Source organism: Trachypithecus francoisi, unplaced genomic scaffold (genome assembly GCF_009764315.1).
Source record: "Trachypithecus francoisi isolate TF-2019V2 unplaced genomic scaffold, Tfra_2.0 Lachesis_group20, whole genome shotgun sequence".
NCBI classification, from domain to species: domain Eukaryota; kingdom Metazoa; phylum Chordata; class Mammalia; order Primates; family Cercopithecidae; genus Trachypithecus; species Trachypithecus francoisi.
This window is the reverse complement of record NW_022681466.1, coordinates 13,256,726-13,279,356: the sequence shown is the minus strand read 5'-3', so window position 1 is coordinate 13,279,356 and position 22,631 is coordinate 13,256,726. Positions and strand designations below refer to the sequence as shown.

The 22,631-nt window shown below is 57.8% G+C and overlaps 2 protein-coding genes across 8 annotated transcripts; both read left to right on the top strand.

Moving 5' to 3' along the window:
* The first annotated feature begins 8,179 nt into the window (after positions 1–8,179).
* PPP1R27 (protein phosphatase 1 regulatory subunit 27) lies at positions 8,180–9,774 on the top strand. The gene is made up of 3 exons (XM_033182636.1): positions 8,180–8,488; positions 8,598–8,748; positions 9,415–9,774. The coding sequence occupies exons 1-3, from the start codon at positions 8,296–8,298 to the stop codon at positions 9,536–9,538; spliced, it is 468 nt and encodes a 155-aa protein (XP_033038527.1). The 5' UTR covers positions 8,180–8,295; the 3' UTR covers positions 9,539–9,774.
* A 180-nt stretch (positions 9,775–9,954) lies between these two features.
* On the top strand, positions 9,955–21,477 carry MCRIP1 (MAPK regulated corepressor interacting protein 1). Of its 7 annotated transcripts, XR_004430518.1 has the most exons (7): positions 10,722–10,736; positions 15,467–15,554; positions 17,387–17,525; positions 19,355–19,410; positions 19,505–19,623; positions 20,379–20,480; positions 20,582–21,477. XR_004430518.1 is itself a non-coding variant. In XM_033182635.1 (6 exons), the coding sequence occupies exons 2-5, from the start codon at positions 19,403–19,405 to the stop codon at positions 20,644–20,646; spliced, it is 294 nt and encodes a 97-aa protein (XP_033038526.1). In that variant the 5' UTR covers positions 9,955–10,029; positions 19,355–19,402; the 3' UTR covers positions 20,647–20,684; positions 20,985–21,477. The 7 variants fall into 7 exon arrangements, 6 of the variants coding, with proteins under 6 accessions (XP_033038526.1, XP_033038524.1, XP_033038522.1 ...); XM_033182635.1 differs by lacking the exons at positions 10,722–10,736; positions 15,467–15,554; positions 17,387–17,525 and adding an exon at positions 9,955–10,029 and having other exon boundaries at positions 20,582–20,684; positions 20,985–21,477; XM_033182631.1 differs by lacking the exons at positions 10,722–10,736; positions 15,467–15,554 and having other exon boundaries at positions 17,392–17,525; positions 20,582–20,684; positions 20,985–21,477.
* The last annotated feature ends 1,154 nt before the right edge of the window (positions 21,478–22,631 follow it).

Genomic DNA, 22,631 nt, shown 5'->3' with positions numbered 1-22,631 from the left:
AGGCTTTAAGGGCGGATGAGAGGAACAGGGTGTCCTGCTTACCACTAACCCTTCACACGATAAAGGCTGGACTGGGTGCAGGGACGTGCGCCTGGAATCCCAGTGCTGGGGCAACATGGGGAGACCCTGTCTCTACGAAAAACTTAGAAATTAGCTGGGCATGGTTTGCACCTACAGCCCCAGCTACTCGGGAGTTTGAGGCAGGAGGATCACTTGATCCCAGGAGGTCAAGACTGCAGTGAGTGGAGATTGCACCACTGCACTCCAGCCTGGGTGAGAGTGAGACCCTGTCTCTAAAAAGAAGAATCTCCTGGTCCTTTTTTTTTTTTTTTTTTTGAGACAGAGTCTCGCTCTGTCACCCAGGCTGGAGCGCAGTGGCACGATCTCGGCTCACTGCAAGCTCCACCTCCTGGGTTCACACCATTCCTCTGCCTTAGCCTCCTGAGTAGCTGGGACTACAGGTGCCCACCACCATGCCCAACCAACTTTTTTTTTTTTTTTTGTATTTTTAGTAGAGATGGGGTTTCACCGTGTTAGCCAGGATGGTCTCGATCTCCCTGACCTTGGGATCCGCCCGCCTCGTCCTCCCAAAGTGCTGGGATTACAGGCGTGAACCACTGCGCCCGGCCATCTTCTGGTCTAAGTTGTAATTTGGCTTAACCTCAGCGCTCTTGTGCTTCACGTACAGGAAAACACATAGACTGTTGATTTTTTTTTTTTTTTTTTGACACAGAGTCGCCCAGGCTGGAGTGCAATGGTGCGATCTCAGCTCACTGCAACCTCACCTCCCGGGTTCAAGTGATTCTCCTGCCTCAGCCTCCTGAGTAGCTGGGATTACAGGTGCCAGCCACCGCGCGCCCGGCTAATTTTTTGTATTTTTAGTAGAGAGGGGGTTTCACTGTGTTAGCCAGGATCTGCTGGCTGACCTCGTGATCCACCCACCTCAGCCTCCCAAAGTGCTGGGATTATGGGCATGAGCCACCGCGCCCAGCCAACAGTTGATTTTTCTCCAGACAGAAAGCTGCGGCCTGTGTGCAGGGCTGGGTGATGGCTCTGCTGAGCCTGGATTTGCTGCTTCTCTGCAGGGGAGGCAACAGGAGCTCTGTGGTGTCTGTGGGTTCCACTCAGGGCAACAGCAGAAGCCCTGAGGATCCAGCAGGGCTCATGGTGGTCTCAGAGGGCAGGTAAGGCAGGAGGAAGGAGCCCAAGGGTGCAGGAGGGAGTGGGGGTGGAGTTGTGGCTCTAGGGAGGCTGCTCGGCCCTCAGAAACTCGGACAGAACAAGCGGCTCTCACCAGGCTGCCTTGAGGAGCCCTGCCTGTGACTCTGATCCCTGCCAACTTCACGTCCTGACGTGCTTCCCGGAGTACGAGCTTCCGCACTGCTGAGATTCCCAGGTGTCCTCCCAGTTTCAGAGCTTGTTCCCGAGCTTGTGGGCTGGTTGCAGCTGCTGGAGCCAGAGACAGCTCTCAAGCCAGACCAGGCCTCGCTGGGGGTCCAGTTCTCCTGTTCTCCCCGCTACCGCCCTGGTCAGCCCCAGGGGCCCTCCACAAACCCAGCCGCTCCCGCTCCTGCCTCCACTCTAGGCTGTGGAGTATCCGGCCGGCATACCGCAAGGACCTGTGTCAGCACGTTGCCAGCACCAACCAGCCCGGTTTGCCCACATGTCCTTGGCCCAACACGGCTCACACCAGCTCAGCAGTCTGGGTGCTGCCATCTGCCCTGGACCCTAGCTCCGTGGGTTTTGGAGACAGCCCCTGTTGGGGCTGGTTTCTGGCTAGTTCAGCTCCAGGGCCTCAGCGGGGTTTGCGTGCCATGCCTGGGTCCTGCGACACAGTGAGCCACATACTCACGGAAAAGTGGGCACAGGCATCTGGAGGTGCCGTGGGAGGATGTTAGCTCTGCCCCCAAGATATGAGCAGAGCCCCGAGAGCTGTGGCTCCTTGCAAGGTCTCTGAGGAGGGAGGCTGTCTTGAGTCACAGCTAAAGGGGTGGGCTGCATTTGTTCCTGTGCTCCCTGGCTCTGGGATGGGGTGCAGTGACTCTGTGGACCCGCTGTGTGGGGAGCTGGCCCTCTGGAGAGAACGCCGGGACACAGCGCAGCTGCCCAGAGCACTGGTGTCATGTGCTCTGGGGAGGGGAGGGAGTCACTGATACCTTTCCCGTTTTGCAGAGGCAGCTGATGAGCACATTCCTGGGCTTGGCTGTTGCTGGAAGGTGGTGGGGCAATGTCCAAAACCTCTTTGGCTGGACTGCTGGATTAGTAGGGAGACTTTGAAGGCTCTGGGGGGAGGCAGTTAGGGCTTAGCAGCCTGGGACTTCCCAACCCTCTGTCTCTCCAGGTGCCAGGGAGCCACTGGCCTGGAGCCTAAAACTGTGATTGCTAGACCTATGTACTACACCCTGGGGGTCCTCTGACCTCAGGGAGGGAAGGACCCTTCTGGCCCTAGGCTGACCCTCCTGCCTCCTGCCGGACTGCAGCGCGACCTGCACTGACTTTTCCCTTTTTTTTTTTTTTTTTTTTTTGAGACGGAGTCTCACCCTGTTGCCCAGGCTGGAGTTCAGTGCTGCGATCTCAGCTCCCTGCAACCTCTGCCTCCTGGACTCAAGCGATTCTCCTGCCTCAGCGTCCTGAGTAACTGGGATTACAGGCATGCACCACCAGGCCCGGCTAATCTTTGTATTTTTAGTAGAGACGGGGTTTCACCATGTTGGCCAGGCTGGTCTCGAACTCCTGACTGTGGGTGATCCACCCACCTTGGCCTCCCAGAGTACTGGAGTACTGGGATTACAGGCGTGAGCCACTGCGCCCGGCCTCAGCTGACTTTTCTAACAGGGTCTCCTGAGTGCTTTTGCAGAACACTGCTGGTTGCATTCACTGGACTTTTTTTTTTTTTTTTGAGACAGGATCTTGCTCTGTTGCCCAGGTTAGGGTGGAGTGGTATGACTGTAGCTCACTGCAGCCTCAAACTCCAGGGCTCAAGCAATCTTTTGCACCTCAGCATTCCAAGTAACTGGGACCATAGGCACCCCGGCAAATTTTTAAATGTTTTGAAGAGAAGGTGGTCTCCCTATGTTGCGCAGGCTGGTCTTGAACTCCTGGCTTCAAGTGATCCTTCCACCTTGGCCTCCCCAAGTGCTGGGATTACAGGCATGAGCTACTGAGCCCAGTTAGGCCTCACTGGACTTTTAAAAGTTGGATGGTAAACCTTGTGAATTAGATGTTCTAGTTCATCCTCCAGAAGGCAGAAACTTAAAATCATGCAAATTAGGTCAATTTGCAAGTTCATATGGACCAAGAAGAATCAGGGGACAAAACTCCATGAAGACAGGTTTTGCTCTGACGTCATGCTGCATGAGCAGCACATTCTCCCCACAGTGAGCAGGTACGACTGTTTACGGCCAGCTTCTGATGGAAAGTTCCAAGGGTGAGGAGCTCCAGGCAGTGTCCATCATGGCGTAGAACACACAGTTCCCACATTCTTATTAGAATAAAAGGCACAAAAATAGCTTTCAAGGGATCTGTTGTGACTGGCGAGGCTTCGGGCACCAATCCCTTCGGTGATCCAGATAGAAACCCCAAAAGCAAAAGCTCTGCATGCTCTCAGCTCACCTTCAGCAGGAGGGACACAGAGGCTTGCTTGGGGTCACCAGACAGGCTCACCGGATGGGCCTGCCCCCACCGCGTCTCTAGCCTGAGGCCCAGTCACTCCTGGAAAGGGCGTTCCTTCTGGTCACACTGTTGGTGTCAGCTTCATCCAGCGTGCTTTCATCTGATCCTCTGAGGGGGAAGGGCAGACAGAACTTTCCACAACATGAGAAAAGGCAGTTTCACATCAGAGGAGCCTCTGCCTCCTGTCTCCAGTGTAGCACCTTGCGTCTCTAGGCTTCACGTAAACAAGCCAGAAAAAAGGACCTTGCTCCTCCCAAGGGACCCGGAATTCCTACCATCCACGCCTTCCCTGAGTCCCTAATATGCAGCCACACTGGGAGCCGACCCCGCTCCGGGTGTCTGCAGGCCTGGGCCTGGCTAGAGGCTCCAGGGCCACTCCAGTGTGTGCCTGGAGAGGTGGTGTACCCGTGGCGAGGGGCCCGGGGGCAGGGGAGGGGGCAGGGGGTGTACCTGGGCACCAACGCAGGTCAAGGAAACCTCCACCAGGCAGGGACCCTCCGTCAGGGCCGTTTCTGCAGCAGCATTTTTCTTTTTACTTTTTTTTTTATTTTTAAATTTTTTTATTATTATTATTTTTTGAGGCGAGTCTTGCTCTGTCGCCCAGGCTTGAGTGCAGTGGTGCGATCTCGGCTCACTATGACCACCGCCTCCTGGGTTCAAGAGATTCTCCTGCCTCAGCCTCCTGAATAGCTGGGATTACAGACACACACCACCATGCCCGGTTAATTTTTGTATTTTTAGTATAGACAGGGTTTCTCCATGTTGCTCAGACTGGTCTCGAACTCCTGGCTTCATGTGATCCGTCTGCCTCGGCCTCCCAAAATGCTGGGATTAAAGGTGTGAGCCACTGTGCCCGCCAGTTTTAAATTTTTTTTTTTTTTTTTTTTGAGATAAGGTCTCGCTCTGTCGCCCAGGCTGGAGTGCAGTGGCACAATCTCGGCTCACTGCAAGCTCCACCTTCCGGGTTCACAGCTGTTCTCCTGCCTCAGCCTCCTGAGTAGCTGGGACTACAGGCGCCCACCACCACACGCAGCTAATTTTTTGTATTTTTAATAGAGACGGGGTTTCACTGTGTTAGCCAGGATAGTCTCGATCTCCTGACCTCGTGATCCACCTGCCTTGGCCTCCCAAAGTGCTGGGATTACAGGTGCGAGCCACCGCGCCCGGCCAGTTTTAAATGTTTTTAAAGTGAAGGGGTCTCACTATGTTGCCCAGGCTGTTTTTTGTTTTTTTTTTTTTTTGAGATGGAGTCTCGCTCTGTTGCCCAGGCTGAAGTGCAGTGGCCGGATCTCAGCTCACTGTAAGCCCCACCTCCCGGGTTTACGCCATTCTCCTGCCTCAGCCTCCCGAGTAGCTGGGACTACAAGCGCCCGTCACCTTGCCCGGCTAGTTTTTTGTATTTTTTTAGTAGAAACGGGGTTTCACCGTGTTAGCCAGGATGGTCTCGATCTCCTGACCTCATGATCCGCCGGTCTCAGCCTCCCAAAGTGTTGGGATTACAGGCTCGAGCTACCGTGCCTGGCCAAGGCTGGTCTTTTTAAACCCCTCGCTTCAACTGACCCTCCAGTCTTGGCTTCCCAAAGTGCCGGGATTACAGGCATGAGCCATTGCGCCCAGCCCTCCCATAGCATTTGGCCAAGGCTTTGCACCTAGAGGTGTCTAATATGTTTGCTGATTTGATTTCGCTGGATGCAGATCAGCTTAATGATGCAAGGCTGTTTGTGGCCCAGCTCCTCTGCCCCTGCAAAGAGCTGCTGGCCAGTCTTGGTTCTGTCCTTATTCAGGCCTTTAGTGACCACCTGCAAGGTTTTACCAGCATTACGGGTTGACGCGTGTGTCTCCTTAATTAACGTTGAAGTCCTAGCCCTCAAGACCTCAGAATGTGACAGTTGTTTGGAAATAGGGTGCTTGCAGAAGTCACTGGTTAAGATGAGGCAATATCCAACTATGACTGGTATCCTTATACAAGGGGGAGATGTGAACAGTGACAAAGGCTGGGAGAACACCGTGGAGATGAAGGCCGAGATCATGGTGATGCTGCCAGAGCCAAGGACACTAGGATTGCCAGCAGCACTGGAAACCGGGGAGAGGCCTGAGACAGACGCTCCTCAGAGCCTCAGGAGGAACCTGCCCTGTTGAAACCCGGATTCCAGACTTCAGCTTCCAGACCTCTGGGAAGGACTAGAGTTTTTTTGTTTTGTTTTGTTTTGTTTTTTTGAGATGGAATCTTGCTCTGTTGCCTAGGCTGGAGTGCAGAGGTGCGATCTCGGCTCACTACAAGCTCCGCCTCCCGGGTTCACACCATTCTCCTGCCTCAGCCTCCCGAGCAGTAGCTAGGACTACAGGCACCCGCCACCACGCCCGGCTAATTTTTTGTATATTTAGTAGAGACAGGGTTTCACCAGGTTGGTCAGGCTGATCTCGAACACCTGACCTCAGGTGATCCACCTACCTCGGCCTCCCAAAGTTTTGGGATTACAGGGGTGAGCCACTGCACCTGGCCGATCATCTGTTTTTTTAAGCCACTCAGTCTGTGGTCTGTCAAGACAGCCCCAGCGGACTCATCCAGCCAGCTTCAAGTGCTGCAGTGTTCCCAGCACAATCGATGGCTGTCCCTGACCACAAACACCTCCCTGGTCAACTCTGTGTCTGTGTCCAGTCCCATCCACTTGCTCACGTCCTGTAGTCCAAGCCCCACTTTGGACCTCCACTGGGGCTGTTGCAAAAGTAAAGGCAGCCAGCAGTGAAGAGCCTGTTGGAACATGAGTTTTAAAAATTCCCTTGGCTGGGCGCGGTGGCTCACGCCTGTAATCCCAGCACTTTGGGAGGCCGAGGCGGGCGGATCACAAGGTCAGGAGATCGAGACCATCCTGGCTAACACGGTGAAACCCCGTCTGTACTAAAAATAAGAAAAAATTAGCTGGGCGTGATGGCAGGCGCCTGTAGTCCCAGCTACTTGGGAGGCTGAGGCAGGAGAATGGCGTGAACCCAGGAGGCAGAGCTTGCAGTGAGCCGAGATTGCGCCACTGCACTCCAGCCTGGGTGACAAAGCGAGACTCCGTCTTAAAAAAAAAAAAAAAGGCCGGGCGCGGTGGCTCAAGCCTGTAATCCCAGCACTTTGGGAGGCCGAGACGGGCGGATCACGAGGTCAGGAGATCGAGACCATCCTGGCTAACACGGTGAAACCCCGTCTCTACTAAAAAATACAAAAAAATTAGCCGGCGAGGTGGCGGGCGCCTATAATCCCAGCTACTCGGGAGGCTGAGATAGGAGAATGGCGTGAACCCGGGAGGCGGAGCTTGCAGTGAGCTGAGATATGGCCACAGCACTCCAGCCTGGGCGGCAGAGCGAGACTCCGTCTCAAAAAAAATAAATAAATAAAATAAAATAAATAAACAAATAAATCCCTTGGCTGTTCTTCTAGAAGTAAGATCACACGGGCAGGGCAGAGAGAGCACACTACCCAGGGTGTGATGGTCCCTGAACATGGAGAGCAAACTGGACACCACCTTACGTGTGAGTGCGTGTGTCAAACTTGGCATGCAGGACACCGTGCAGGGTGAACCCATGAGTGTGTGGGGGACACCCTGCCCCTGCAGGGAGGTGAGGCAGGGGAGCCAGGCACGTGGAGGAAAGGTCGCAGGACTGACTGAGCAGGAAGCCTGAGGCACGGAGATCCCAGCCAAGGATGCCTGGGGGGTTTCTGAGCAGGAGGCAACACCATCAGAGTAGTTTTTGTCGCCCAGGCTGGAGTGCAGTGGCATGATCTCAGGCTCACTGCAAGCTCCGCCTCCCGGGTTCACGCCATTCTCCTGCCTCAGCCTCCCAAGTAGCTGGGACTACAGGCGCCCACCATCACGCCCAGCTAATTTTTTCATATTTTTAGTAGAGATGGGGGTTTCACCGTGTTAGCCACGATGGTCTCGATCTCCTGACCTTGTGATCCACCCACCTCGTGCATCAGAGTAGTTTTGGGAAAACTACTGAGAGTGAGGCAAGCCACGCTAGAAGGTAAAAACTGACAGGTAGTGAGATGGAGGGGCTCAGGCCTGTTTCCCCATGGCACAGTGGACCCGTGCTTCTGTAGATGCAGATAGGGCGGCCGCTGGGGCTCAGACCTGTTTCCCCATGGCACAGTGGACTTGTGCTTCTGCAGATGTGAAGGGGGTGGCCACCCCTCACTCTCCAGGAGGTAGACAGCAAGCCCTTCCAATGACCTTCGTACCTACTGTGCCTTTGACCTCGCATTCCTAGCTATCTCATGGGCTCTGCACCAGTGCCTCCTCCCACCCTCGGTAAGGCACCTTCTAGGTCCAGCTGTGCGGCAGGGAGCGACAGGCAGGAATGATCTGACCCCTTTGGCCGGGCACGGTGACAGGTGGGCTGAAAGATGAGTCACTAAACATGATCTGGGGCGCGGGGCGGGGGTGCAGCTCAGTTTCAGCCCCTCGCGCCGGGGAGGATGACCATGCAGCTTTATATAGCCCCTGAGCCCTATATAAGCAAGTCAGAGGCCGGGGCTCGACCGACAGGAGCCCTCAAGCTGATCTGGTCGGGGCCGGACACATTATTAACCCCAGCGCAGTACAGTCCCCAGGGGCAGCCGGCCCCACAGCGCCCAAGATGCCTAGCAGAACTGCCCGCTATGCCCGCTACAGCCCACGGCAGCGGCGGCGGCGGCGGATGCTGGCTGATCGCAGCGTGCGTTTCCCTAATGATGTCCTGTTCTTGGACCACATCCGTCAGGGTGACCTGGAGCAGGTGAGGCGTTTCATCCGAGCTCAGAAAGTCTCCCTGGCCACAATACATCCCTCAGGTGAGCAAGCCCTGGAAGAGCTGGCCAGGGGCTGTGGGGTGGTGGGGAAGCCAGCAAGGAGGACCCGACCTGAGGCTCAGTCTTGACCCCTCCCTTCCTCCCTGCCCAGGCCTGGCCGCCTTGCATGAAGCCGTGCTCTCTGGAAACCTGGAATGCGTGAAGCTGCTGGTCAAATACGGAGCGGACATTCACCAGCGAGATGAGGAGGGCTGGACGCCCCTGCACATTGCCTGCAGCGATGGGTACCCCGACATAGCCAGGTGAGGGGACCTGGGTCTACACAGGGTTGAAGTCGACCCCTCCAGGCCTCAGTGGGCCCCCAGGATGTGGGCCCCAAAATGTGATCCTGGTGGTGTAGGCAAGAACCATACAGACTGAGCTTGGTGCCTCAGGCCTGTAATCCCAGCCCTTTGGGAGGCTGAGGTGGGCGGATCACCTGAGGTCAGGAGTTCGTGACCAGCCTGCCCAACATGGAGAAACCCCTTCACTACTAAAAATACAAAATTAGCCGGGCGTGGTGGCGCATGCCTGTAATCCCAGCTACTCAAGGCTGAGGCAGGAGAATCGCTTGAACCCGGGAGGCGGAGGTTGCCGTGAGTGGAGATCATGCCATTGCACTCCAGCCTGGGTGATAAGAGCGAAACTCTGTCTCTAAAAACAGCAGCAACAATAACAAAAAAAGAACCCTACAAACCCTAAAAGCTTCTGGAATCCTGTTTCTGCCCTTGTCCTCAATAGAGCCAACTTGAAAAGCTGGCCACAGCTTCCAAAGGGTCAGGTTTCTTCCTCTTCACCCTACCCGGACCTTGAGACCCGAAGGTGGGGGACACACAGGTGACCCCAGGACTCTGGCCCTCTGACCTGGGTGGGGGCGAGCACTCTCCCGGCTCCTCCCCGCTTCAGCCAGGGCGACCTTTGCACCCCAGGTACCTTATCTCCCTGGGAGCGGACAGGGACGCAGCCAACGACGATGGTGACCTGCCCTCCGACCTCATCGACCCGGACTTCAAGGAGCTGGTGGAGCTCTTCAAAGGGGCCACGATGGACTGAGCCAGCTCTGCCCGCCCGCCCCCGCGCCCAGGGCCGCCTCCCTGGGGAAGCCGCACGTCGCCCAGGGGCCAGCACGTGCCCCACCCGTGGGCCAGGGGCGGCCGGACCCGTCCCTCCACGACCCCGCCACCCCTCCTAGGCCTGGCTTTGTCTCCAGGTGAATTTTTTACTGTGCCACTTTTTACTTTTTCAATAAACGTGACTCCCAGGTGAGGGGGCCTGGGTCTACACAGGTGGTGCTTGTGGTGGTGTCCTGATTACTGGGCTCCAGCCGCTGCCCGTGGCCAGCGCCGCTCACCGTCCAGGCCGGGGCGGCCCAGAGCTGCCGCCACCGGCCCCGACCCCGCCCGGGAATCCCGGCCGCCCCCGCCCTCCGCGTGCCGGGTGGTCACGTTGGAGCGCGCTGCGTCTGCGCTTGCGCAGCCGGCCGTGGCGTCACTTCCGGCGGGGCCTCCCAGCTGGAAGAGGCGGTGGCGGCGGGTCGGGGTGAGGTGAGGCGGGTGCGGCGCCGGGCGGCGGGGACGGGGCGGGGCGGGCGCGGCTGGGCCCCGCCCTGGTGTCGCCGGGCGGCCGCGGGTGCCCTGCAGGGCCGGGCGGGGCCGGGCGCGGGGGAGTGGCCGAGCGGCCGGGGTCCGAGGGAGGAGCCCGCATTCCCTGCCCGGCACCTGCGGGAGGGCGCGGCCCGCGGGGCACTTGGGAGCGCGCGTGGGGAGGGCGCGAGTCGGACTGAGCGCCTTTCCCGCCCAGGCCGGGGCAGGGGCCGGGGACCCAGCGCCGCCGCACGCTCGCGGAGGGCCCGCCTTCTGCCACCGTCGGGGCTGTGGGGCTGACAGAGCCCCGCTTTCTCCCGGAGGGACCGTGCCTGAGGATGCCTCCGACGCTCGGAGCGCCGCGGGCCCGGCCGTCCGCATTCTTCTGTCCATTTTCCGGCCTTGCCCTCTTTCCCGTCTACCCAGGCAGTGGTGCTGGGCCTAACGGGGAGAACGGGCCTCCGCCTGCCTTCGAGGCACTCACTGGGCGGTGGTTGTGACCGCGGGGGCGGCAGCCACACGGGGCACGGGCTGTGCTTCTCTCCGTCCTGCCCCAGGGTAACCGTCGCAGAAAGGTGGTCTTTGAGCTGGACCCCCAAGGATGAGTAGGATAGTTTTGGGCAGAGAACACAGCTTGACCAAAGGCCTTGAGGTGTAAACGGGGACCCGTGAGTGGACTTTGGGTGGGATGTGGCGAGAACGTGTAGAGAGGGTGGGAGGTGGGACGTGAAGAAGAGCCAACTCTTCCTAAAAGACAGGGCTGGATCTGGGGCGAGTCAGGGGAGGTTGTGGTTTGAGTGGGATCAGGATGGGGAGGAGGGCGCACATGCCTAGTCTGTTGCTGCCACCACCCAGGGGAGAGGGTGAGGAGGTGGGGCAACTCTTAGAGGCTTTCTCTGGGGGTCTTCCAGGAACCACGAGGTGCCAGTGTATCAGCTGTGACAGCGGTATCCTTGTGCACCTGCTTGGGTAGTAGATCATATTCTAGCCTGATTGGCTGAAAAAGACACAGAACACGAAGAGAAAGTGGAGTGGCTGAAAAAGACACAGAACACGAAGAGAAAGTGGAGTCTTAGAATCTCAGAAACTCCAGAGGAGCACAGAATAGCGATGGCGTCACCGATTCTAACTCTGGAACCTCACAATATTGTCACGTTGCTGGAGTGTTACCTCATGTCCTGTTCTTAGACGTGGCTGTGTGGGGGAAAGAATTTGAGACTGGGAGGCCAGAGACTGGGGTTCTGTCCCCTCCCCACCAGGAAGGCTCTGAAGCCCTTGGGTCCCCTGGAGGAGGAAGATTCTCTATAGTTCTACCCAATAAGACTCCCCTCTCTATCTGGAGGGAGGGCCAGTCTCTGAGCAAAGCCACACGGGTATCAGTGGGGAATGGGGCTTTCAGGGAGTCCAGAAACCTGCTGTGAAGTGCAGGCAGAGTGGAGGCAGGCTTTGGGGAGGCTGAGGCCAGCTGCAGCATTCGGGCCGAGCCCCAACTGCTGTAGCCCTGGAGGCGCTGGGAGGGGCACCGCTGCTTGGTGGCAGCACAGCGCTGAACTGGGAGTTCTCAGGGTATCTTTCTGGCTCAGCTGTGGGGACGTGGGCAGTGTGTGTAAGGACCCAGTGTGGTGGCTGCCCTGCCCTTAGTCCCTGACAAGTGTTTGCTGTGGCTGGTGGCAGTCTCTTCTTTCCGTCCCCAGTGCTTTTCTGTGCCTCCACCTCCCTAAGAGTGGGCTGACTCTACGTTCCAGTTTTCCCAGAAGAGTTGTTTCATGCTTAGTAATCAACAGCATCCCTTTCGTTCTTTTTTTTTTTTTTTGGAGGGCAGAGAGCAGAGATGGGGCACTTTTTTGAGATGGAATCTTGCTCTGTCTCTGTCTTCCAAACTGGAGTGCAGTGGCATGATCTCCCTTCACTGCAACCTCCACCTCCCGGGTTTAAAGTGATTCGCCTGAGAAGCTGAGATTACAGGTGCATACTACCATGCCTGGCTAACTTTTTTTTTTTTTTTTTTTTTTGAGATAGAGTCTCGCTGTGTTGCCCAGACTGAAGTGCAGTGGCGTGATCTCGGCTCACTGTAACCTCTGCTTCCTGGGTTCAAGTGATTCTCCTGCCTCAGCTTCCCAAATAGCTGGGACTACAGGCGTGTGCTACTACGCCCAGCTAATTTTTATATTATTTAGTAGAGATGGGGTTTCACTGTGTGTTGGCCAGGCCGGTCTGGAACTCCTGACCTCAGGTGATCCGCCCACCTCGGCCTCCCAAAGTGCTGGAATTGCAAGCTGAGCCACTGCACCCTGCCTGATTTTTTTTTTTTTTTTTTTTTTTAGTAGCGATAGGGTTTCGCCATGTTGGCCAGGCTGGTCTCAAACGCCTAACCTCTGGTGATCTGCCCACCTCAGCCTCCCAGAGTGCTGGGATTGCAGGCGTGAGTCACCGCACCTGGTAGAGATGAGGCTGTTTTTTTTTTTTTTTTTTTTTTTTTTTTTTGGAAACAGAGTCTCGCTCTGTCGCCCAGGCTGGAGTGCAGTGGCCGGATCTCAGCTCACTGCAACCTCCGCCTCCTGGGTTTACGCCATTCTCCTGTCTCAGCCTCCCGAGTAGCTGGGACTACAGGCGCCTGTCACCTCGCCCAGCTAGTTTTTTGTATTTTTAGTAGAGACGGGGTTTCACCGTGTTAGCCAGGATGGTCTCGATCTCCTGACCTTGTGATCCGCCCGTCTCGGCCTCCCGAAGTGCTGGGATTACAGGCTTGAGCCACCGCGCCTGGCCGAGATGGGGCTCTTTCTATGTTGCCCAGGCTGGTCTTGAACTCCTGGCCTCCCAAAGTGCTAGGATTACCACCACACTAAGCCCCTTTCTTTTTTCTTTTTCTTTTTTTTTTGAGATGAAGTCTCACTCTTTTACCCCAGTAAAAGAGTGCAATGGCATGATCTTGGCTCACTGCAACCTCTACCTCCAGGGTTCAAGCGATTCTCCTGCCTCAGCCTCTCGAGTAGCTGGGATTATAGGCGCCTGCCACCACGCCTGGCTAATTTTTTTTTTTTTTTTGAGGCGGAGTCTCGCTCTGTCGCCCGGACTGGAGTGCAGTGGCCGGATCTCAGCTCACTGCAAGCTCCGTCTCCCAGGTTTACGCCATTCTCCTGCCTCAGCCTCCCGAGTAGCTGGGACTACAGGCGCCCGCCACCTCGCCCGGCTAGTTTTTGTATTTTTAGTAGAGACGGGGTTTCACCGTGTTAGCCAGGATGGTCTCGATCTCCTGACCTCGTGATCCGCCCGTCTCGGCCTCCCAAAGTGCTGGGATTACAGGCTGAGCCACCGCGCCCGGCTAATTTTTGTATTTTTAGTTGAGATGGGGTTTCTCCATGTTGGCCAGGCTGGTCTCGAACTCCTGACCTCAGGTGATCCGCCCACCTCAGCCTCCCAAAGTGCTGGGATTACAGGTGTGAGCCACCGGAGTCTGTCGCCCAGGCTGGAGTGCAGTGGCACGATCTTGGCTCACTGCAAGCTCCACCTTCTGGGTTCACGCCATTCTCCTGCCTCAGCTCCTGAGTAGCTGGGACTACAGGCGCCCACCACTATGCCTGGCTAATTTTTTTGTATTTTTAGTAGAGATAGGGTTTCATTGTGTTAGCCAGGATGGTCTCGACCTGCTGACCTCGTGATCTGCCTGCCTCGGCCTCCCAGAGTGCTGAGATTACAGGCATGAGCCACTGCGTCTGGTCCCTTTCATTCTTAACAGCATCCAGTTGAACGATATGGCACATGCTTGTCCTGTCCATCATTGTATTGGATAAGGAGCCACAGAGACCTCACTGAGCTGCTCGCTTCCCATGGCTGTGCTTCTGTCCCTGTTGGAACAGGCGAGCATCCCTGTGGGCTGCATCACTTTGAATGAGGATGCCGAGGCTCAGAGGAGCTTTCCTGGGGCCCCAGAGTAGGGTAATACCTGCAGCCCAGTAGGCCAGGCCCTGTAGGCTGGACAGCCACAGAAGCAGGCAGTCAGGTCCTGCAGAATGCACAGACCTGCAGGTTGCCTGCACTCTGGGTGGCTGGTGGCAGGTGGTCCTGTGGCAAAGGCTGTTGGGGCAGGAGTGGAGCAGCAGGTGACACCTGATGAAACAAGTGGGGACTGGACAGTGGGCTTGATGGCAGCAGAGGGCCTGGGTGACATCCTAGTGGTAAGTGACTTGGGGAAAGGGTGTCAGGAAGATCACGTAGACATCTGTGTCCACCGGTCCTGACACTGGGGGTCTGGAACCGGAGGTTATTCCAGCCCTGGGTGGGGTGGGGTGGAGTGGCATGGGGTGTGGAAGGCTTTGAGGGGAAAGGGAGAAAGTACCTAAATACTATGTAGCTTGAGGGGCTCTGGAAGGGTGGTCCTGGGTCAGGAGAGTGTCATTGAGGGTCCTTCCATGTGAGACCCCAGCCATGATGAGCTGCACTGTGTTTCACAGTACACTGAGAAAGAAAAACCACCATTGGTTAAACTCTGACGTGTTAGCAATCGTCAGGTGCAACCCAGTTTCAAATATATTAAAATATGAAAACTATGAAGGAAAACTCTCAGAGGCAGTGGGGCGTGGTGTAGCGACTGAGGAGTGCGGGGCCGGGGCCGGGGCCGGGACATCGGCACGCTCGGTCTTGATTCTGACTGAAAGAGGGAAGGAAAACGGGACTGAGGCATTGCCTGACCCTCCCTCGCTGCTCTCACCCTGGTGGTGGCCCAGGTGGGATGAAGGCTGGGGGGCTGGGCTGGGTGGGGTCTCGAGACCTCCGAAGTGGGGCTGTCTCTCTGGGTTGAATGGAGCCACCTCCCTCCCACCCTTCACCTATGGTCAACCTCGATCAGGCCACCACTCCCCTTTACCTGGGCAGCTGAGCAACAGGTCAGTGTCCTGCTGGCTCAGGGGCCGCCACCTCAGGTGGCCATCTGCCGTGTGCTAAGTCTTTTCAGGCTGTCCCTGGTGCTTCTCTGGGCCTGTGCCATTGTCTCCTGCTCACTCTCACCCACTGTGGTCCTGGGTCCCTCCACATCCACCATCTCAGGGATGCATGCATGTTGTGCCTCAGGGTTCCCTCTGCTTAGCCAGACACCAGCCTTCTGCCCACTGGGCCTGAGCTAGGGCTGAGCTGCCTGCCAGCCACACTTCCTGCCCTCCCCCCTCAGCTGTGTGCCTCACTGTGCTTGGCTGCCCTGCTGAGGCTGTTGGAGGCCTTCTCATTGTGGCTCCATGGTGACCTCTTGGTTCAGAGCTCGCTTGACCTCCCGCCCTCTCCGTGGAGGGCTCCTTCTTGCCCTCACAGACACCGTCCTGGCCCTGGCTCCGGTCCTGCCTGTGCCTCGGCCCTCTGCAGCTTCCTCCCATGCTGTGTGTCTCAGGGCCTGTCTGTGGCCCCTCAGGTCCTGCCTCTTGTGCTTGGTGTCCGTCTCTGCTGCAGGGGCTGTAATGCCCCCTCCAGATGCTGATTCCCTTATGGGAATAGGCCAGGTGTGCACTGATACCCTTCGGCGGTGGCTCTTCCCTTTGGGTAATTGCAAGTGGAGATTCTCCAGCTGTCCTTGTGTGCATCTTGGGTGTGTGTACCTAGGAGCAGAATGGCTGGGTCATAGAGTGTACAGATACTTGATTTTTAATGGAAAATTTATTGCCCAATTCTGACCCAGAAGAAATTGACCCAGAAGAATTGAGCAGAGCTCCTTGGGAGAGCCCCAGGAGGCAGTGAGGTTGAGTGAACTGCAGAACCGTTTCTTTTGCTTCCAGGGGGACAACAGGTCCCTGGCCTCTTGGGAACTGCTGGCACATCCAGGAAAGCCTGGGGCTATGTGTGCAGGAATGGGGCCAGCATGAGGCCTGGGGGTGGTAGCTGAGCTGGAAAGCCTGGGGCTATATGTGCAGGTGTGGGGCCAGCATGAGGCCCTGGGGATTGCTGAGCTGGAGGAAGAAGTAGGAAGAGGTGGGAAGGGCTCCTCGTGTCTGGGAAGACTTAGAGGACACAGCCTGTGGTGTTGAGGGTGTGGGTACATTTCTTCTCCTAACAAGAGGAGGCAAACGGGACTCCTTATTGACTTAAAAAATGTATGGATGCGGCTGGGCGTGGTAGCTCATGCCTCTAATCCCAGAACTTTGGGAGACCGAGGCGGGCGGATCACAAGGTCAGGAGATCGAGACCATCTTGGCTAACGCGGTGAAACCCCATCTCTACTAAAAATACAGAAAATTAGCTGGGCACGGTGGCGCGCGCCTGTAGTCCCAGCGACTCGGGAGGCTGAGTCAGGAGAATGGCGTGAACCCGGGAGGTGGAGCTTGCAGTGAGCTGAGATAGCACCACTGCATTCCAGCCTGGGCAACAGAGCGAGACTGTCTCAAAAAAAAAAAAAAAAAGTATGGGTGCACAATAGGTGTATATGTTTATGGGGTTTTAAATTTGTTTATTTAGAGACAGAGTCTCGTTCTGTCACCCAGGCTGGAGCGCAGTGGTATGATCATGGCTCACCACAGCCTCCACCTTGCAGTCTCAGGCAATCCTACCACCTCAGCCATCACTCCTGGCGAAGTTTTTGTATTTTTGTAGAAATGGGATTTTGCCATGTTGCCCAGGCTGGTCTTGAACTCTTGGGCTCAAGTGATCTGCCCTCTTCAGCCTCCCAAAGTGTTGGGATTACAGGCCGATTTTAATAGGCCCGCAACTGTGCCTGGCCTTTTTTGTTTTGGTTTTTGTTTTTTTTGAGACGGAGTCTTGCCCTGTCACCTAAGCTGGAGTGCAGTGGCGTGATCTTGACTCACTGCAATCTCCACCTCCCAGGTTCGAGTACTTCTCCTGCCTCAGCCTCCTGAGTAGCTGGGACCCCAGGCACCCACCACCATGTCTGGCTAATTTTTGTATTTTTATTAGAGACAGGGTTTCACCATGTTGGCCAGGCTGGTCTTGAATTCCTGACCTTGTGATCCACCCACCTCAGCCTTCCAAAGTGCTGGAATTACAGGCATGAGCCACCAAGCCCGCCTTTTTTTTTTTTTTTTTTTTTCGAGTCGGAGTCTTGCTCTGTCACCCAGGCTGGAGTGCATTGGCGGGATCTCAGCTCACTGCAACCTCCGTTTCCCGGGTTCAAGCAATTCTCCTGTCTCAGCCTCCCGAGTAATGGTGCCTGCCATGGCCAGTTAATTTTTGTGTTTTTAGTAGAGACAGGGTTTTACCATGTTCACCAAGCTGCTCTCAAACTCCTGACCTCAGGTGATCCACCCCCCTCAACCTCCCAAAGTGTTGGAATTACAAGCGTGAGCCATCATGCCCTGGGCTTTTTTTTTTTTTTTTGACACAGGGTCTTGCTCTGTTGTTGCCTGGACTGGAGTGCAGTGCCACGATCTTGGCTCACTGCAGCCTTGACCTCCTGGGCTCAAGCAGTCCTCCCACCCCAGCCTCTGAGTCGCTGGGACTACAAGTGCATGCTGCCACACCAGGTGTGTTCAGATGGGTGTCTGCAGCATGTGTGTGGGCAGATATGTACAGACAGGTGTGTGCAGGCGTGGGCGGTTGTGTGTAGGCATGTGTGTGTGGCAGGTGTATTCAGCTAAGGTGTGTGGGGGCAGGTGTGTGTGTGTGTGTGTGTGTGTGTGTGTGTGTGTGTGCCTGCATGCATGCAGCAAGGCAAAGGAAGCCTGGAAGGGTAGTTGCTTGGGAGGATGTGGGGCCATCAGTGGGATCTGGGGCAGGAGTGACAACCGAGCTCAGCAGGGGACCCCAGGCCAAAGGTGTGGCTGCATAAAGGCCAAGTCACCACTGGAGGCAGAGGATGCATGGGGAGAAGAGCCACTGGGGAGGGCAGGCTGGGAGGCGGGTACCCCTGAAGCAGCAGTCGGTCTGTGGTGAGAGCCAGCAGGGGGCGAGGCAGGGGGCTGGCCAGTCCACCTGTTAACCTGAGCCCTGCCGTTCTCTGTAACGAGAGCTTCCCAGCAGGTAGCGTGTCCCTGTGGACCCTCAACCCAAACAGGCCTTTCCCTGCATTGTCTGGTGTTCGTGGGCTGGAGTCCCTGGCGGGAGGACTGGGCAGAGAGATCCCAGAGTCCAAGAAAGGAGAGGTGACTTTGTGAGCAAACTGGGTGCTGCCATGGGTGGGGAGCCCCTGGCCCTGTTTGGACCCCACTCCTGGCCTGGGATGGTTTTCAGGACTGGGAGCTGGTTTTCTGCTCTTTGCTGGTTTTGCCCTTGAGCTGTGGGCTTCTGATCACATGTGGTGTTTGAGGGCTGGACCATTGACATGAGGCAGAACGGGCCAGAGAGGACTCGAAGCCTCAGTGCTCCTGGCCCTCTGTGAGTGCAGCAGCCGTGTGCCCTGGAGTATCTGCAGCCTTGGTCCCTGGGGTGGGCAGGGGAGTCGCTTGTGCTAAAAGCCCCCTCCTGGGAATCCTGGGACTCCCTTCCCCGCAAACCTGGATTTGCCCCTCTGGAACACGGCAGGCTGGAGACCAGCCCTGTTGGCTTCCCCACCTTGGGGTTGTGTGCCCTCAGCTGGAGTGGGGACACTGTCCAGCTTGCCAGTGTGGGGGTCTGAGCCTCAAAATAGACTCCCTTTCTCCAGAGCTGTGGATTCTCCTGGGCTGAGAGTTTATAAACGGCAGCACCCCAGGGTCCTGGTCACCAGGTCAGGCCCGGCAGCTTCCTCCAGGGTCACCCCCTCTGCCCACCAGGGGAGCTGGAGTTTGGTTCCATCTCCAGGGTGCTGATGTGGCTCATGCTCCAGGGAACCAGGAAGCTGAGTCTGGGTAGGTGCTGTGGAGCTGGGATCACCGTTAGGAAGCTCATCCCCATTTTACGGAAAGGAAATCAAGGCTCAGCGGAAGCCGTGTGCCCAGCCCTGTACCAGGGAGAGCAGAGTCAGTTTCCTCAGGGGCTGCAGGCGCTCTGCTGCAGTGAGAAGCAGCCAGACATCAGAGATGCTGACGGTCCCATCAGCCCGCGGTGGGAGGGGCTCTGGCCACGGTGCTCCTTGTGCTGAGGCTGAGGCCTCCACATCTTGCAGAGCTCAGGCCGCTGAGTGGACTTGATTGCTTCAAGTCGTGTGTGTGTCTGGCTGGCTCTGGCCAGCTCCCTGCTACCTCCTGGGGTTACCTGGAGCCCACTGGCTGCCTGTGGCTGGACCCCAGCCTGTGGGGGACCCCCTGGTAGGCAGGGAGACTATGCACTTTGTTCACATCTGAGGGGAGGAGGCAGGTGTACCCTGTGCCTCCCCCTCCTCCCATGCTGGAGAGGGTGGCCCTGCGTCCCACTCCTGCGCTGGCTTCTGTTTCAGAGGCTGAGGGGATCTGGCGGTGGAGCGCTAGGATCAGACGCCCCCGCAATGACCAGGTAGGTCTCAGGCAGGTGGGGTGGTCTCCACCGGGGCGGGGGTGTGGGTTCCCACCCTGCTGCGTGCCCTGCCTCATGCGCCAGGCTCCCCCAGCTCCCCTGTCTCCAGAGTCGTGTACAACGGCAAGAGGACCAGCAGCCCCCGCTCCCCACCCAGCAGCAGCGAGATCTTCACCCCAGCCCACGAGGAGAACGTCCGCTTCATTTACGAAGGTGGGTGGGCCTGCCACACCCAGCTCCTGCCCTGTCCTTGACTGAGTCAGCTCTGCCCCCAGCCCAGGACCCAGGTTTCTGAGGAACCTCCTGCAGCCCCTGCCCCTGCTCCTCCATCACTGTGTCCACAGCCTTCAGGGCCCAGGTGGATGGGGGTGGCCGAGGGGACCCTGTGTGGAGAGGAGACCTGCTTCTGATCATGGGGGGGAACCCAGGAGGGGCTAGGAGTGGGCCATGCCCCAGATAGAGGCTGCGTTGGGAGCCAGTCATCCATGCTAGCAGTGCTAAAGGAGCTTGCTGGGGAAAGGGAGGGGCCTTTGAAGACAGACAGGCACGCACCCAGCCATGAAGGGGCATGTTGCAAAAGTGGCCAGGAGGTGGTTGTCTGGGATTAGGGGAGTGTGTGATGTGCTGGGGCTGGGGAGGTGCGTGGATGAGGTGGGAAAGGTAGAGGCCTAGCTGAGGAGGTTGTGCTGCCCCCGAGGCGCAGGGAAGCCTGGGGTAGGGTCGTAGGGGTCCCTCCGATCACAGTCCTGGTCATCTTGCGGGGGAGGGACAGGCCTGCGGGAGGAGCAGGGACGGGGTCTACAGGTGAGTGAGGCTGGGGTGGGTAGAGGGCCGTGGGGGAGCATGGAGGACACTTCTGAGGGAGAAAAGGGTCTGGGAGGGCAGGAGCTGAGGGTAGGCACTCTCCTGACGTGGACACCAGCCCCTGGGGCAGGGGGCTCTGAGCACACTGCCCTCTGCCTCTGCAGCCTGGCAGGGCGTGGAGCGAGACCTGCGAAGCCAGGTGCCGGGCGGCGAGCGGGGCCTGGTGGAGGAGTATGTGGAGAAGGTCCCTAATCCCAGTCTGAAGAGTGAGTGGGGGCTGACCTGGGGGCAGAGCTGGGCTGGCAGGCCGGGCCTCATCAGCAGGAGGGGGCCTGTGCCTACCACCTACCGCATTGTTCCCTGGCAGCCTTCAAGCCCATCGACCTGAGTGATCTGAAGCGCCGGAGCACGCAGGATGCCAAGAAGTCCTAGAGCGCCCAGCGCCCCTCCCCGGCCTCTGGAAGATCAGGGTGTGAGGTGTCGGCTCCCTCCTGTCCTGTGGCCCTGCTCCTGGGATGGGGGTGTCTTGCTCCAGCGGGCTGCAGACCCCAGCACCAGTGTGACTGACGGCTGAGGCCTACCTCTCCTTCCCAAATCCCCTCCTTCCTCCTTGGGGGTCTCAGGCTGCCCCCATCATGGGGGTCTGGGCCCTCCCCACCCTCCTGCCCTCCCCCAGCCACCTGGCTGCGTTTTTGAAGCTGCCTGGCCCCCAGGGACCCTGACCTGCCCTCTTTCCTCTCCCCTCACCCTCCTGTCCTTGGCCACTGCAGAATCAGGAGGGGAGAAGAAGGAGCCTCTGCTGCCTCCCAGGCTGCTGGGACTGGGCTGGTTTTGTCCTTGAAATGGCCGGGACGCAGGACAAGGGCAGCCCCACCCCATCCAACCTGGGACCCCCCCACAGACCCTTGCTGCTCCTGTGGCCTGGACATGCTGGGGGGCTTCTCACACCACCCCTACTGTCCAGCCTGGCCCCTTCCCTGAATCAGCTTCAAGATGGCACCAGCTCTTTGGGCCTAGGATGCTGCCGGGCCCCCCAAAGGGGTCCTCAGCAACCAGGCCTGGTCTCCTGGTATCTGTGGTCATAGTGGCCCCACGGGTAGGGGCACCCAGGCTGACCCTGAGGTGCTGCTGCTGGGTCTGTCTTGGCTCTGGGGTATGCTGGGAGGGTCACCAGGTCCCTTTTTCTTCCTGTGCCCTCTGAAAGCCAAGTGTCTGTGTGGCTGTGGAGCTCCAGGGTCTGTTAATAAAGGCAGTGGCACTGGGCGTGGCCTCTTGGCGGTCTGTCAGGCCTCTGCCCCTGCAGCACACATGCACAGCCAGCTCCCGGGCAGGGCTGGAAACCCCAGATCATGGTGAAGGTTCCTCAAGCCCAGAAATTCTCAGTCTAAGCCACTGGGGGTGGTCAGGCCTCCTAGGGCAGGTGGTGGCGGGGAGGGCATTCTGGAGGGAGAGACTGGGCTGCCTGATATCCCCACCCTTGTTCTGCTACAGGGGGTCCCCGGGGAGCCCCAGGGGTAGTAGGCGCCACCCTGAACCCACCCCCTGGGGTACTGTGGCCCCTCCAGGAGCTGACTCCTCCCCTGTCCAGGTGAAGGGGGTGCTGCTGGGCTCCTCCCCTGACCAGGTGAAGGGGGTGCCGCTGGGCTCCTACGCTGACCAGGTGAAGGGGCTGCCGCTGGGCCCAGGATAGAGCTGCGTGCACTTGACCTTCAAACCTGGAAGCCGCGCTGGCAGGCCAGACAGGGAACTCTATTCTTGCTCCTGTTGGAAGCCAAACCAGAATTTATTCCAGGAACACCCTTTCCCAGAAGAGTGTTCCGGGCTTGAGTGGCCCCACAGGCGCCTCCTGGTGGGTGGGCTGGTGCAGGAGATGCTGGCGCAGGGCCGGCCTCCCTGGGGAGGAGGAGCAGGGAAGGGTGTTCCAGTAATAAACCAGCTCAGCTTCTGCCTGGCAGCCAGTGTGCACAGCAGTACCCAGCCCCGAGACAACTCCCTGTAAACACATGGCCTTACCTATCCCCTGTGGGCCTGTGAGTCCTTTGAGGAGCGTTGCGATGCCCACCAGGCTAGGGTGACCCAAGCTGGCCCCTGCTGTCGAGCCGATGCAGCTTGGGGGACACCGCCACGGGGATGAGGGGCGGGCAGCTCACAGCAGTCCTCGTGCCGTGTGCTCTCCACTCACCGAGTCTCCTGGGGACAAGGCCCCTCCCTGTGTGCCTTCTGTACAGTGGTAGTTGCCACGGCCAACAGAGGTCCCGCAAAGAGAGGTCCACTCGAACGTGGGGTTCCTAGATTCCCAGGAGGAGGAGGGTAGGCTTGAGCCCTGGCCAGGACATTGCTGCACCATGGCCATGAGCAGGTTGGAGTCTCAGCCTCGGTTTCTTCAGGTGGTGATGGCTACCTACATCCTGGGTGAC

Coding starts and splice junctions, on each gene's coding strand:
- MCRIP1 (XM_033182631.1), top strand. Junction 19,624..20,378: donor CGTCCGCTTCATTTACGAAG/GTGGGTGGGCCT, acceptor CTGCCTCTGCAG/CCTGGCAGGGCGTGGAGCGA. Junction 20,481..20,581: donor CCCTAATCCCAGTCTGAAGA/GTGAGTGGGGGC, acceptor GTTCCCTGGCAG/CCTTCAAGCCCATCGACCTG.
- PPP1R27 (XM_033182636.1), top strand. CDS start 8,296: ATGCCTAGCAGAACTGCCCGCTATGCCCGCTACAGCCCACGGCAGCGG. Junction 8,489..8,597: donor GGCCACAATACATCCCTCAG/GTGAGCAAGCCC, acceptor CTCCCTGCCCAG/GCCTGGCCGCCTTGCATGAA. Junction 8,749..9,414: donor GGGTACCCCGACATAGCCAG/GTGAGGGGACCT, acceptor TTTGCACCCCAG/GTACCTTATCTCCCTGGGAG.